The 13,563-nt window shown below is 36.3% G+C and overlaps 1 protein-coding gene across 2 annotated transcripts in view; it reads right to left on the bottom strand.

The window, feature by feature from the left end:
* ZNHIT6 (zinc finger HIT-type containing 6) overlaps nucleotides 1-13,563 on the bottom strand; it is a 64,201-nt gene that overhangs the window by 49,635 nt on the left and 1,003 nt on the right. For both annotated transcript variants that reach the window (XM_045835458.1, XM_045835459.1), the window contains exons 2-4: nucleotides 12,516-12,581; nucleotides 12,317-12,423; nucleotides 12,150-12,235 (exon numbers count right to left, since the gene is read on the bottom strand). In XM_045835458.1, the coding sequence (XP_045691414.1) occupies nucleotides 12,150-12,235; nucleotides 12,317-12,423; nucleotides 12,516-12,581 (259 nt within the window). The remainder of the gene's footprint in view (nucleotides 1-12,149; nucleotides 12,236-12,316; nucleotides 12,424-12,515; nucleotides 12,582-13,563) is intronic.

Below are 13,563 nucleotides of genomic sequence, written 5' to 3'. Positions count from 1 at the left end.
CTATATGCGCTACAAGCCAAGAGAAGGGATTTCAAAAAGAATACAGGTCATTTGGCAATCATAGTGCGAAATGATTCAGTTATTTCAGCATAGGGGCTACCTATTCAGTTCTTTCTCTTTGGCTGATGGTTTTATAATATATATCTGCTTTTATTACTAGAGAGGTACTTCACTCAGGGGAGGAGTCATAGCACTGCCTAGAACAGGCCTAATAAATAATATTACACAAAGAAACGGTCAAGTCTAAATACAAGTTTCTTGATTAAACAAATGGGGATCTAGAGTTTGCAATGCAGAGAGTTAAGACAACCAAGACATAAGCCAAGGGAAAAGGGCCAGCAATCACTGGCTAAGCATAAAAATGATTTAAGAAACTATACATAATTTTATAACTACAGAACTTTGGTTTCAACTGTGGCTGTGGTTATAACGACCAACTCTCCCAATGAAAACATCTAAGAATGCTAGATAATGGGGAAAACACACACACACACACACACACACACACACACACACACAATCTATTTTAATACCTCCAAAAGCAGTGAAGGACTGACAGAAATAGGAAAACACAGTGAGAAAACTCAATTTTAATAAACAGTGAGAATTCAGGTAAGCAAAGTTATGAAGCCACTTTTGCAAATTCTAGCAAATACAGGCTTCCCCTTTCAACAGCCTCCTCAGCATCAAGGTCAGAGTCAAAACCTTGTAAACTTCTAGGAAGCTCTCCTTAAATGCAGCTGAGTCACAGGAAAAGGGTGAACCAGATATAAACTCTAACTCCAGAGTGTGCTAGGAAATATGTACTGGTCTACCTGGAACAGGAGGAGAAAAAATCCATTACAAGTTGTGGTCATGGGCTAGCCCTTGCACAGTTGAAATGAAAATGTGCCTTGCTTGTGTGGTCAAGAGAATCTTAAAACTTAAACTTGGTTTCAGATTCACAATGTTCCCAGGTACCTAGTAGAAAAAAAAAAAGGCCTGTGTGTTCCATCTTCAAAAAATTCTCACAAATAATTTTTTTAAGGAAGAAGCAGTACTCAATAAAAAATAAACAAGCTTAAACAATAAAGAAAAAAAGGCTTAGTAAGCAGGAGCCAAAGGAAACAAAAAGAGGCAGCCGAGAGTGTTCCACATATATCAAGAAACTTAAAAGACTCATACGCAAATTATAGGATAGCTCTGCAAAATTTAAAAGAATAAAATAAAGCCTGTAAATATCTACAGTGAAATTATAAAAAGTGACTCAGAAGACTTTTAAAAGAACTAAAGACTAGAAATGTTCTAGAATACAATACAGAGATAAAAAAGATGAAAAAAAATCAAAGACAGATTAAAGGATAGGTAAGATGTAGGGAGAAGACCTAAGCTATATTTAATGGTAGTTTTAGAAGGAGAAGAGAGAAAGAATAAGGCAGATGTAATATTTTAATAGAAATGAGCTGATACTTTTACAGAACTGAAGAAAGACGCTCTACAGTTTCAAGAAACCTAACATTTTCCAAATAAGGTAAATAAAAATAAATCTGCATTTTCACATTATAGTAAAAATGTAGGGCTTCTGGACAAAATGGAGGTGTAGGTAGATACGCTTTGCTCCCTTGCACAGCCAAATGAAGGACAGCTGCCAATTTAAAATGAACCAGAACTGCCAGAAAAGTAAATTGTACGGAAGTCTGACAACCAATGAGTTAAGGGAGAAACATTCATCCAGACCTGCAGGAGGGAGACAGGCAGCCAGGCTGGAGGGAATACATGGCAAAATAGCGGCTCACAGACCAGGCACTCTCCTATTTGCACATGGATAAACCAGGAGGAACAACTAGAGAGTAAGACAGACTGCACAACCCAGGATTCCAGTACAGGAAAAGAAAGCTTCAAAACCTCTCGCTGTAAAAACCTGTGGTGGTAGCGGCGGTGGTAGACACTGCCAGTCTCACAGTAGAGTCCATTGGTGGGGCCTATGGGGCCCTAGAACATGCACAAGCCAATCTACATGGGAACCAGCATCAGAAGGGCACAATTCACTGTGGGTAGTTGGGGAAGTGACTGAAACCTGGCTGAGAGCCAAACAAATGGCATCATTCCCTTTCTAACCCCTCCCCCACATACAGTGCCAAAACGTGCCAAAGGGAGTTGCCCCACTCTGGTGAATACCTAAGGCTCTGCCACTTCCAACGTAACAGCTGTACCAATACAAAGGAATATGGTCCAGATGAAAGAACAGATCAAAGCCCCCCCAAAAGAACTAAGCAACAAGGAGACAGACCACCTATCAGATGCAGAGTTCAAAACCCTGGCAATCCGGATGCTCACAGAAATGACTCTACACAGCTGCAAAATAAAAGAAGTGAAGGCCATACAAAGTGAAATAAAGAAAAATATACAAGGAACTGACAGTGAAAGGAAGGAAACTGGGACTCAAATCAATTGATTTAGAACAAAAGGAAGAAATAAACATTCAACCGTAAGAGAATTAAGAAACAAGAATTCAAAGGGGGCAAGGGATTTCACGAACAACTACAAAGGATACATGGACAAAACCAGGGGAGCAGTGGAATCTGGGGAGGGAGGTGGAGATGGCTGGGGTTGGCAGGTGGTGGGGGAAAATGCAGACAACTATACATGAACAACAATAAAAAAAAAATGAGGAGAGGCTACTAACCTCTGGGACAACTTTAAACATTCCCACATCCAAATCACAAGGGTATGAGAAGAGGAAGAACAAGAAATTGAACACTTATTTGAAAAAATAATTCCCCAATCTAGGGAAGGAAATAGACATACAAGTTGAGGAAACTCAGGGGCCCAAGAAGTTGGACCCAAAGAAGAACACACCAAGACACATCATAGTTAAACTACCCAAGATTAAAGATAAGGAGAGGATCTTAAAAGCAGCAAGAGAAAAGGAGTTACCTACAAAGGAGTTCCCATAAGACTACCAGCTGATTTCTCAAAAGAAGCCTTGCAGGCAAGAAGGGGCTGGAAAGAAGTGTTCCAAGTCATGAAAGGCAAGGACCTACATCCAAGATTACTCTATCCAGCAAAGCTTTCATTTAGAATGGAAGGGCAGATAAAGTGCTTCTCAGATAAGGCAAAGTTAAAGGAATTCATCATCACTAAGTCCTTATTATATGAAATGTTTAAGGGACTTCTCTAAGAAAAAGAAGAAGATCAAAACTATGAACAATAAAATGACAACAAACTCACAACTATCAACAACTGAACCTAAAAAACACACACACACACAAAACAAAAGCAAAACAAACTAAGCAAACAATTAGAATAGGAACAGAATCACGGAAGTGGAGATCACATGGATCTATATCAGCTGGGAAGGGGAGGGGGAGGGAAGAATGGGGAAAAAGTTATAAGGAATAAGAAACCTAATTGGTAGGTACAAGATAGAAGGAGGTTAAGGATAGTATAGGAAATGTAGAAGACAAAGAACTTATATGTATGACTCATGGACATGAACTAAGAGGGGGAAATGCTGGAGGGAAGAGGAATACAGAGCAGAAGGGGATAAATGGGAAAAATAAATGGGACAACTGTAATAGCTTAATCAATAAAATATAGTTAAAAAATGAAGAACACAAAAATAATGCAGCCAAAGAAGAAAGATTTTAAAGGCAGTTAAAAATGACAGATGACTTTACAACAACAACGGAAACCAGAGACATTGGAAAAACAAATCTGAACTCAGAACTCTACAAAGAAAAATCACTTAAGAGTGAGGATGAAATAAAAAAATTCAAACAACCGAAAGACTAAGAGTTGGTAATCAGCAAACCCTCTCTAAAGGACAGTCTAAAGGATGTACTTGAGGCAGAAAGTGATCTTTCAGATGGTAGGCTTAAGATGATGAATGTATATATAAAGAGAAAAGAAAGTTGGAAATACTGAAGATACACCAAAATAAACACTTATTGGGTAAAACAGTAATTACTATAGGAAGATTTTAAAAAAACCATTTTAAATATCTAAAAACAATAAGAAAAGTCAGTAGACAGTTAAATGAAATTTAAGAGTTCTAAGGTAACTGCTAATAAACTAGGGCCAAATCCTGCTTATTGCCTATTTTTATAACCAATTTTTTTGGCATACAGCTGCCCCGCCCCCCACACCTGTTTATGGCTGCTTTCCTGCTACAATGGTGGAGAAGAGTAGTTGTGATGGAGACCATTATGGCATGCAAAAAGTATCTGCCATCTGATCCTTTATAGAAAATGTTTGCCAATTCCTATTCTAAGATTCCAGCATTGTCTAGTTACAGAGTTAAGATACTGGTTAACTTTAAATACTGGTAAGGTAAATTAAGCATGTTGTATGTGCAGCTTGACAAAGGAAAGGATAGAAAAAGGGTGTATAACTTTTAAACCAATGAAGAGAAAAATTCAAGTGATTGAAAAAAAAGAAGAAAACAAAACACCTCAATCAGTCCAAAAGACAAGGGGGGGAAAATAACCAAATGGAGCAAATAGCACAATAAGGTGATACATTTAAAGTCAAATACACATGGGACTTTCCCATCAAAATGGCAGAGTAGGCAAATGCTGTGATTTCCTCCTCCCACGACCACATCAAAATTACAACTAAAGTATAGAACCAGTCTTCAGAACCACCTGAAGACTAGCTGTACAGAACTCTTATAACCAAGGATATAAAAAAGAAGCCATGCAGAGAATGGTAGGGAGGGTGGAGATGAGAAGTGAGCTTGTCTGCCCCATACCCAGCCTTAGCAGTTAAGAATCATGAGGGACACCTCCTGGATTCGTACTAGATAAGACATTAAGATACACATAGGAAAGACCGCCTAGGCAAGACCAGGAGATGTAGGAGATCTACCTACCATGTGTATCTACACAGGGAGGAAACCAAAATGAGGAGACAAAGAAGACTGTCCCAAATGAAACAAAGAGCAAAATTCTAGGAAAAGAACTAAACAAAATGAAGGCAAGCCATCTACCAAAGAGTTCAAAAACATTGATTACAAAGATACTCAGTGAACTTATAGAAAGTATAGATGCACTCAGTGAAAAAACTTCAACAAAAGATAGCAAAGATAAAACAAGACATATAAACCATAAAAAAAAAAAAAGAACCTGTCAGAAATGAAGACTACAACAACTGGTATGAAGAATATATCAGATGAAATCAACAGCAGATTACATAAAGCAGAGGATCAAATCAGTGATCTGGAAAACAAGGTAGTGAAAAACACTCAATTGGAACACCTAAAAACAATTCTTTAAAAAATGAGGACAGTTAATGAGGATGTTGTGGGACAACATGGAGTGTAACCACATTCGCACCACAGAGGTACCAGGAGAAGGGAAAGCACAAGGGATTGAAAACCTATTTGAAGAAATAATGACTGAAAACTTCCCTACCCTAAGCAAAGGAAATAGAGAAGTAAGTCCAGGAAGAGTACCAAACAAGACAAATCCAAACAGACCTATAAAACACATGTCATAATTAAAATGTCAAAGGCTAAAGATAGAGAGAATCATACAAGGGAGCTCCCATAAGACTGTCAACTCATTTCTGACCAGAAACTTTGCAAGCCAAAAGGGACTGACATAAAATATTCAAAGTGATGAAAAGCAAGAACCTACAACCAAGATTACTCTACCCAGTAAGGCAAATATTTAGAATCAAAGGAGAGATAAAGATCATCCCAGGTAAGAAAAAGCTAAGTTCATCACCACGAAATCAGTATTCTAACAAATGTTAAAAAAACTTCTTTAAGAAGAAAAAGATAAAAAATATGAGTAATAAAATGGTGATAACTATATATCTAGCAATAATTAATGGTTATGTGCTCCAATAAAAAAACATAGAATGATTGAATAGATTAAAAAAACAAGACCCTAACATATGCTGTCTACAAGAGACCCATTTCAGATCAAAAGATACACATGGACTGAAAGTAAAGGAATGGAAAAAATATTTCATGTAAATGGAAATGAAAAATAAGCTGGGGTAGCATAGTTATATCAGACAAAACAGACTTTAAAACAAAAACTATAACAAAAGACAAAAAGGACCCAGCAATTTCACTTCTGGGTATTTATCTAAAGAAACCCAAACCACTACTTTGAAAAGACAAATACATCCCTTTGTCACTGCAGCATTATTTACAATAGCCAAGGTATGGAAGCAACCTAAGTGCCCATCAATAGAAACTAATAAAGAAGTTATGGTACATACAAACAATGGAATACAAAAAGGGTGAAATCCGCTCTGGCTGGTGTGGCTCAGGGGACTGAGTGCTGGCCTGTGAACCAAAAAGTCACTGGTTTGATTCCCAGTCAGGGCACATGCCTGGGCTGCAGGCCAGGTCCCCCATTTGGGGGCATGGGAGAAGCAACCACATGTTGCTGTTTCTCTCTGTCTCTTTCTCCCTCCCTTCCATTATCTAAAAGTAAATAAATAAAATCTTTAAAAGAAAAAGGGTGAAATCCTGCCATTTATTTGTGACAACATGGATGGACACAGAGGGTACTATATTATGCTAAATGAAATTAAGTCAGAGAAAGACAAATATATGATTTCACTTAGGAGTGGAATATGAAAAACAAAATAAACAAAACAGAAACAAACTCATAGATCCAGAGAACAAACTGATGGTTGAGACACTGGGGTGGGGGTGGGGCGTTGGGGAGCTGCTTAAAAAAGGTAAAAGGATCAAGTACTGTTGTGGACCCCCTGGAGTGAGGTCCAGGCACTGTAGCTGAAACAAAAGAAATTCACACGAACTACTCAATCCTGTGGAAGAAAAGGGCGAGCGGCTTCTCTCTCAAGGGGAGCAAAAGTCTCAGCCCTTGCTCCAAAGAGCTTTTATTGTCTTACTGGGCACATTACAAGAAGGTCCTTATTAACTATGCACAGGCTCACTTTAGGTGGTTACCTTTTACAGAAAACGAAGGAGCCAATGCTGCTAATCACATCACAGAAGAGGGATACTTGCAAATGAAAAGGCAAAAGTAGTTGAACTGGTTATACTCATCCCTGGAAGGTTTAGCATGGATTTTAGGAAGTTGCTTTGCAGTAAATGTCCTCAATTCAGGGTGAGGGAGTTTTAGCAAAAAGCAAGACACATAGCAGCCTAGGTACATAGCGGGCCTGATTCCCCATAGGAGAACCTATCCGTGGGTGTGGGTCCTGTGCATCTCCGAGTGGGAGCTAGGCCCATGCCACGCAGAGCGGCCTCCCACAAAGTACAAATTGGCAGTTACAAATTAGTTAGTCATGCAAGGTAAAGTACAGAACAGGGAATGTATAGTCAAAAATACTATAATAAGTATGCATGGTGTTGGGGGGCTGGGGGGGGACTAGACTTCCCAGAAGGATCACTTCATAAATTATACACATTATATAAATATCTAACCACTATGCTGTATACCTGAAGCTAATATAATATTGAATATCACTTGTAATTAAAAAATAAATTAAAAATAAGGTCAAATATATAGGTAATTTTATCAAAATGTAAATGAACTTAATGATGCAGTTAAAAGTAACAGTTCTCAGACTACAGAAAGACTAGAACCCAACTATATGATACTTAGAAAAGACATAACTAGAACGTAAGCAAATAAAAGGGCCCACAGAAAAAGGAAAAAAAATACACCATGCAAATACCAAGCAAAGGATAGTATTTCCTGAGGTATGCATCTAATAATTTAGCCTTAAAGTACATAAAGCAAAACTAACTGAATCATCAGAGGAAATACAAATCCTTTTGATTCTATCTACAGGGAAATGTTAACTGACCTCCCTCTGGAACTGATCTAAAAAAATCAGTATAGTTATAAACAATTTGAACAACATAATTCATAAGCCTAACCTAAAAGGAATATGTAGAACACTACATTCAGCAATTGCAAAATACTTTTTATTTTTCAAGCAAACAGAACATTATGAAACATGACCACATACATACTGGGCCATAAACACAGTTAATGTATTTTAAAGGAACGAATTCAGAATAAAGAATATACTCCCTGACCACAATGCAACTAAACTAAAAATGAAAAAGAAGGGTTTAATAAAAGTTAAGAGGTCACATTAACAAAATAGGAAAGAAATAATAATAGCAACTGACCAAGAAAAAACAGAAGACACAAGTAACCAATATCACAAAGGAAACAATTATCATTCACATAGACATGTATAAAGAAGAATATTATGAAGAACTTTATGCCATAATAAATATGAAAATTTAGGTCAAATGGATGAATTCTTAGGAAAATGTAATTTATTAACCATGACTCTTCTTTATTAAGAAGACACAGAAAATCTGACCAGTCCCACAAATAATAAAGAATATATCTTACTGGCTCAAATTCTAAGCCTGTATTGGTTCATTAATAAATTTAACCAAATTCCTGAGGAAGAAATAATTCCTGTAATTAATTCCAATAATCCAATGCATCCAAGAAGAAAATAAAAACATTCTCAAACAATTTTATGAAACTAGAATCATACCGATACAGAAACCAAAGGAAAATTGGAGTTCAATCTCACTCATGAACAGAAATACAAAATGAATGAATGGATGCGTACCACACACGTAAGACAACTAAATTCTGCAAAGCATAAAAAGCATGCTTTGTTATGATAATAAAAACACCATGTAAATTTAGCTTAAAATAGAAAATCAATGAAAATATTATATTATCCATATTACTATCAGAATATTAGACATTAGAAAAAGAAATAATCAAAAACAGAAAAAGCACTTTGATAAAACATAACAACCATTCATGATAAAACCTGTTAGCAAAGTAGGTACAGAACTTCCTTACAATGATCAGGAATTACAAAACAAAGATGTACAAAGAAGTTAACACAGTGGGCCTGAGACTGTTATTCTGCCTACAAGGTGGACCCTTGGCTGGTTTCTGGGAATTTGACTGACTGATAAATGGTTCTCTACACTGACTTTTCCAAATGATGAAAGTCAACTATGTTTAAACTGTTTGTATAAACAATGTGGTTTTATTTGCTTTACTTCTGGGAGTGTGGGATTTGGCACCTGCTAGGCAGAGGGTGCTTCTGAAACCAGCACCCAATAAAAACCTTGGGCAGTGAGTTGCTAGTGGGTTTCCCTGGTAGATGATACTTCACATGTGTTATCACAACTTGCTGCCAGAGGAATTAACTATTTACTGTGTGACTGCAATGGTAAAGAACTCTTTGGAAGCTTGTGGCTAAACTCCTCCAGGCTTTACCCTGAATGCTGTTTCATTTTGCTAATTTTACTCTGTACCCTTTCAATGAAATAAATTATAGTCATGAGTAGAACTGTACATTGAGTCCTGTGAATCCTTCTAGCAAAGTCCTTCTATTAAACCTAGAGGTGGACTTGAGATTTGCAACATACATATCTACTATCATCGCTAGTATTTGACATTGAATTAGAAGTCCTAGCTATTCCAATAAGGGGTAGAGGGAGAGAGAGAAAGAGAGACTGCGAGCTTAAAAGATTAAGGATAGAAATACATTGTGATGAATTATTGATAGAGAAAACCTAAAGAATCTATAGATAAGGTACTGCAATAGATTTTAATACGGCTGCTCACTAAAAATGTACAAGACATCTGCTGAGAAAACTATAGAGATATTAAAGAAGTCACCAGTAAGTGCAGAGATACAACACAACAAAGGATTTAAAGATACAATGCTATAAAGTCTAATCACCCAAGTTACTCTATAAAGTAAATGTAACCCCAATGAAAATTCTCATGTTAGGGGAGGGAAGACTGTAGAATCAACAGACTGATTCTTCCTACTTGTATAGAATTATGAAGAATATAGCTATACTGTAGAAAATGAATGAAGTGGGAGAACTTACTCTATTAGATAGCAAGTTTCAGGGAGGAAAAAAACAACCCTACAATAATTGGAAGAGCATATATTGGTGTGGGTAGACAAGTGGAATAGACAGGCCAGAAACTGACCCACACATATATGGACACTTGATGTACGACAAAGACGGTCCTGCAGAGCAACAGTGAAAAGATGAACTCTTCAATAAGTGGTGCTAGGAAGTGGAATATCCATACGGAAAATTAAATGGGACCTCCACTTCACTTGACATACTACGCAAAAATCAATTCCAGATAGTTTACAAACATATATGTGAGATGCAACACTAAAACTTTTAGAAAATAATTATGGGAAAATAAATTTATAACTTCAAGGTATGGAAGAATTTCTTCATAAACACAAAATAACTATAATGAGACATATAACAAATCTGACTATATTAAAATTAGGAACATCTGTTACCAAAAGACACTATAGAGTGAAAAAAAAAAGCCAAAGAAAGGAAGATATTTATAACATGTATAACCATCAACTAGCATCTAAGAAATACAAAGAATTCCTACAAACCAGAAAGAAAAAGAAAGCTGACCAATGAAAAGATGAGCAAAAGGCTTGAACAGGCATTCCACAAAAGAAAATCCAATGGCCAATAAAATATTTGAAAGATGCTCAATTTCATTAGGAATCAAGAGATGTGCAAATTAAAAACCACAATAAGATTACACAGCCATCAAACTGACAAAATTTTAAAGCTTTGACCCAATAGTTTCGGATAGGATGTGACAATAGGTACACCTGCACACTACTGGGAGTAGGTATAACCACTTTGGAAAATGTTTTGGTAACATCTAATCAAACTGAAGATATGTATACCCCACAACAAGGCAATTCCACTCCCAGGTACAAACCCCAGAAAAACATGCACACACGCAAATAATGATTCATAAACAAACTGTTCATGGTAGCATTGTTTCTAAATTTTTGTTATTACAGAACACCCCAAGTCCACCAAGAACAGATAAACTGTGGTACAGTCCTAAACTACAAAACTATTCAGGAATAAGAATGGATCAGAGGAGGGCACAAGAAGATGACAAGAAACTACTGAGAGGTTGGGGAGTGCTCTAATTTTAGACCTGAATGATAGTTACATGGATGTTAACTTTTTTAACATGAATGCCATACTTCACAACAAAAAGAAAAAAAATTAAAAAGTAATTTATCTTTTAAGCAGAACTTTAATATGCATAATTAAATGAGGAAAAAAGGTGATGCCTGATAATCTTTCAGGTATGTGCAGTGTCATGTCTGTACCAATAACACCAATAAAAGGAAGTGTTTAAAAGGCATTACAATTCTGCAACTTCAATATTAACATAGTCTCTAAAAACGAACATAATTCCATGACATGATTCAGTAACAATATTAAAGAATTTCTGGAACAACAGCAGTTGCAAAACACTTCAAATATGAAACCTTTAACTTTAAACAGTGCTCAAGGAATGAAAAAGGGATGGAAGAGTATGAAAATTAGATGCATTGAAACAGCAACTCCTGTTAGCTCTTCCTTTAAACCCAGAATTGAATTATTTCCTAATAGTTCTAACAGCATTCTCTAAACCACCATCATCTCTCATCTGAACCATAGCAACTGCCCTTTAACTGGTCTTCCTCTTCTCATCTTCTACTCTTGCCAGCTAAAGTCCATTTTCCAGGCAGCAACAAGAATGATTTTTCAAAAAGCAAACACTCTCAAAACCTTCCCGGGGCTTCTACTTTCAATTAGAAGTAAAATCCACAGCTCAACATCTCAACTACACTTCAGTCACCTTGCTCCTGTTTTAATTCTTCAGACACACCAAACTCATTCTGGACTCAGTCATTACTTTTGCTTTTGTTTCTACCTGGTATAGTTTTCTTCCAAATGTTCATATAACTGCCTCTTTCTCATCATTGAGATTGCTGCTTGAATGTCATCCCTCAAAGAAGCTTCTCCTGACCACTGTACCAAAAATAGTACTCTCACAACCTCATCCCAACAAACAGCATTCTCATTTTCTTTAATCTCCTCTGCCTTCTTTATTTTCCACATGAATTTAATCCTATCTGAAATTATATTTGTTATTCTACTGAACTCCTGCCTTTCCCACTCCAGCAAGAGCTCCATGTGGGGAAGAACTTTTATTTTGGTCAGACAGTATCCCTAGTAATAGATTCAGACCCTGGTAGTCACCTAATACATTTGTTGAGCGAAAAAATGAATCTAATTAATAAAGGAATTCTAACTGGAAAGGATTAGAAGAAATACATACATGTTTATTGCTTAATGGTTTTTTCAATAAAACATCTCTGGAAATATGGTCTGCTGTTCTTGCCACATCTTCCAGAAATCGATAATCTAAAAATTTCAAAACAGAAACATAAACGACATATGCTGATGGCCAGGAAGCATCAATCTGCTATGCATAAGTTGGCTTACCACTTAGGAGATTCATCTCGGTAAATTGTTGTATTGAAACATATGCAGTTTTATCTCGAACTCCATTACATGTTAGCTCTATTTTGTGTTTCTTTACACAGGGCAAGCTGAAGAGACAAAGAGGAGGTACTTTTATACTTAGAGGTAACAATGGTACAGATAGAGGTAATAAGGTAGACAGTTATATAAATATAAATACCTGCAGGAATAGCGCATACAACGTGGACATCTGTACTTGGCTTCTTCTGTCCCACAAGTTTCACACCTACAAAAGCCCACATGAAACTTAAATAAGTAAATTATCAATTGTTAATTCTACTTATTTGTTTATAAAATTTTAATCTGAGTCAATTACTCATCACAACCAATTTACAGACATAGTTATAGTAATGTATACATTATGTATCTTCGACAAAATACTTGATAGCTGTCAAATATTGTTAGAATATTCTTCTCTAGGAAACTGTCTCCAAATCACATCTACATTTACAATGTCATTAGTGATATGTAATTCAAGAAAACATGTATTAGATTTTTAAAAAAAGTCTTCCCATTTTTGACTTCTTTTTCTACTATAATCAGAGAATAAGATTATTATAAGCCATTTTAAATTGTAATTCCTGGCAATCTCTTAGCAATTGTGTGTGTGTATATACCCAGAACTTCTATCCATAAGCTATGTTTTGATATCTTACAGGCACACACACCAGCAATGTGTAAGACCCAGTCAAATTTACAGGGTAGCAGTTGCATCTTTTTTCCTCAACTACACACCCAACCTAGAATAGCCATCAGAGTAATCTAGTAATGCTATTATCCACTATCTGTCTTCAGCCTTCAACTGCTCTTCTAGGATCTTGGGATACTACAATCAAACTACAGCTACTTCTATTTTGCCCATTGTGTTCTAGACAGTAAAAGTCCTAAGAATCTGCTCACTCTTATTTCCAATGCTGTCACGTGACTATACACTGTTGAAACATTAAATAAAAATAATTAATATTGATAGTATTCAAAGAAAACTAAACAACTGGATGAGTTCAAGTGCATTTTGGTCTAATTTTAACCTTATCCACTTTGCTATTGTTGATTTTATCAGACTTTTCCTCATTCTATCTTCTCTCACACAAAGACTGAGTCAAGAGGGTAAGTCAAGCCAGAATCTGGTCCGTTTTCTAGTCCCCAGAATTTTCATCTCCTGACTTGCCATTGGACACTACCAACATATCTTCACTGAATTTGTTGTT

This window comes from Phyllostomus hastatus, unplaced genomic scaffold (assembly GCF_019186645.2).
Source record: "Phyllostomus hastatus isolate PE091 unplaced genomic scaffold, TTU_PhHast_1.1 phas_contig_209, whole genome shotgun sequence".
NCBI classification, from domain to species: domain Eukaryota; kingdom Metazoa; phylum Chordata; class Mammalia; order Chiroptera; family Phyllostomidae; genus Phyllostomus; species Phyllostomus hastatus.
Note: the sequence above shows the minus strand (reverse complement) of the source record. Positions and strands in the feature narration are given on the sequence as shown.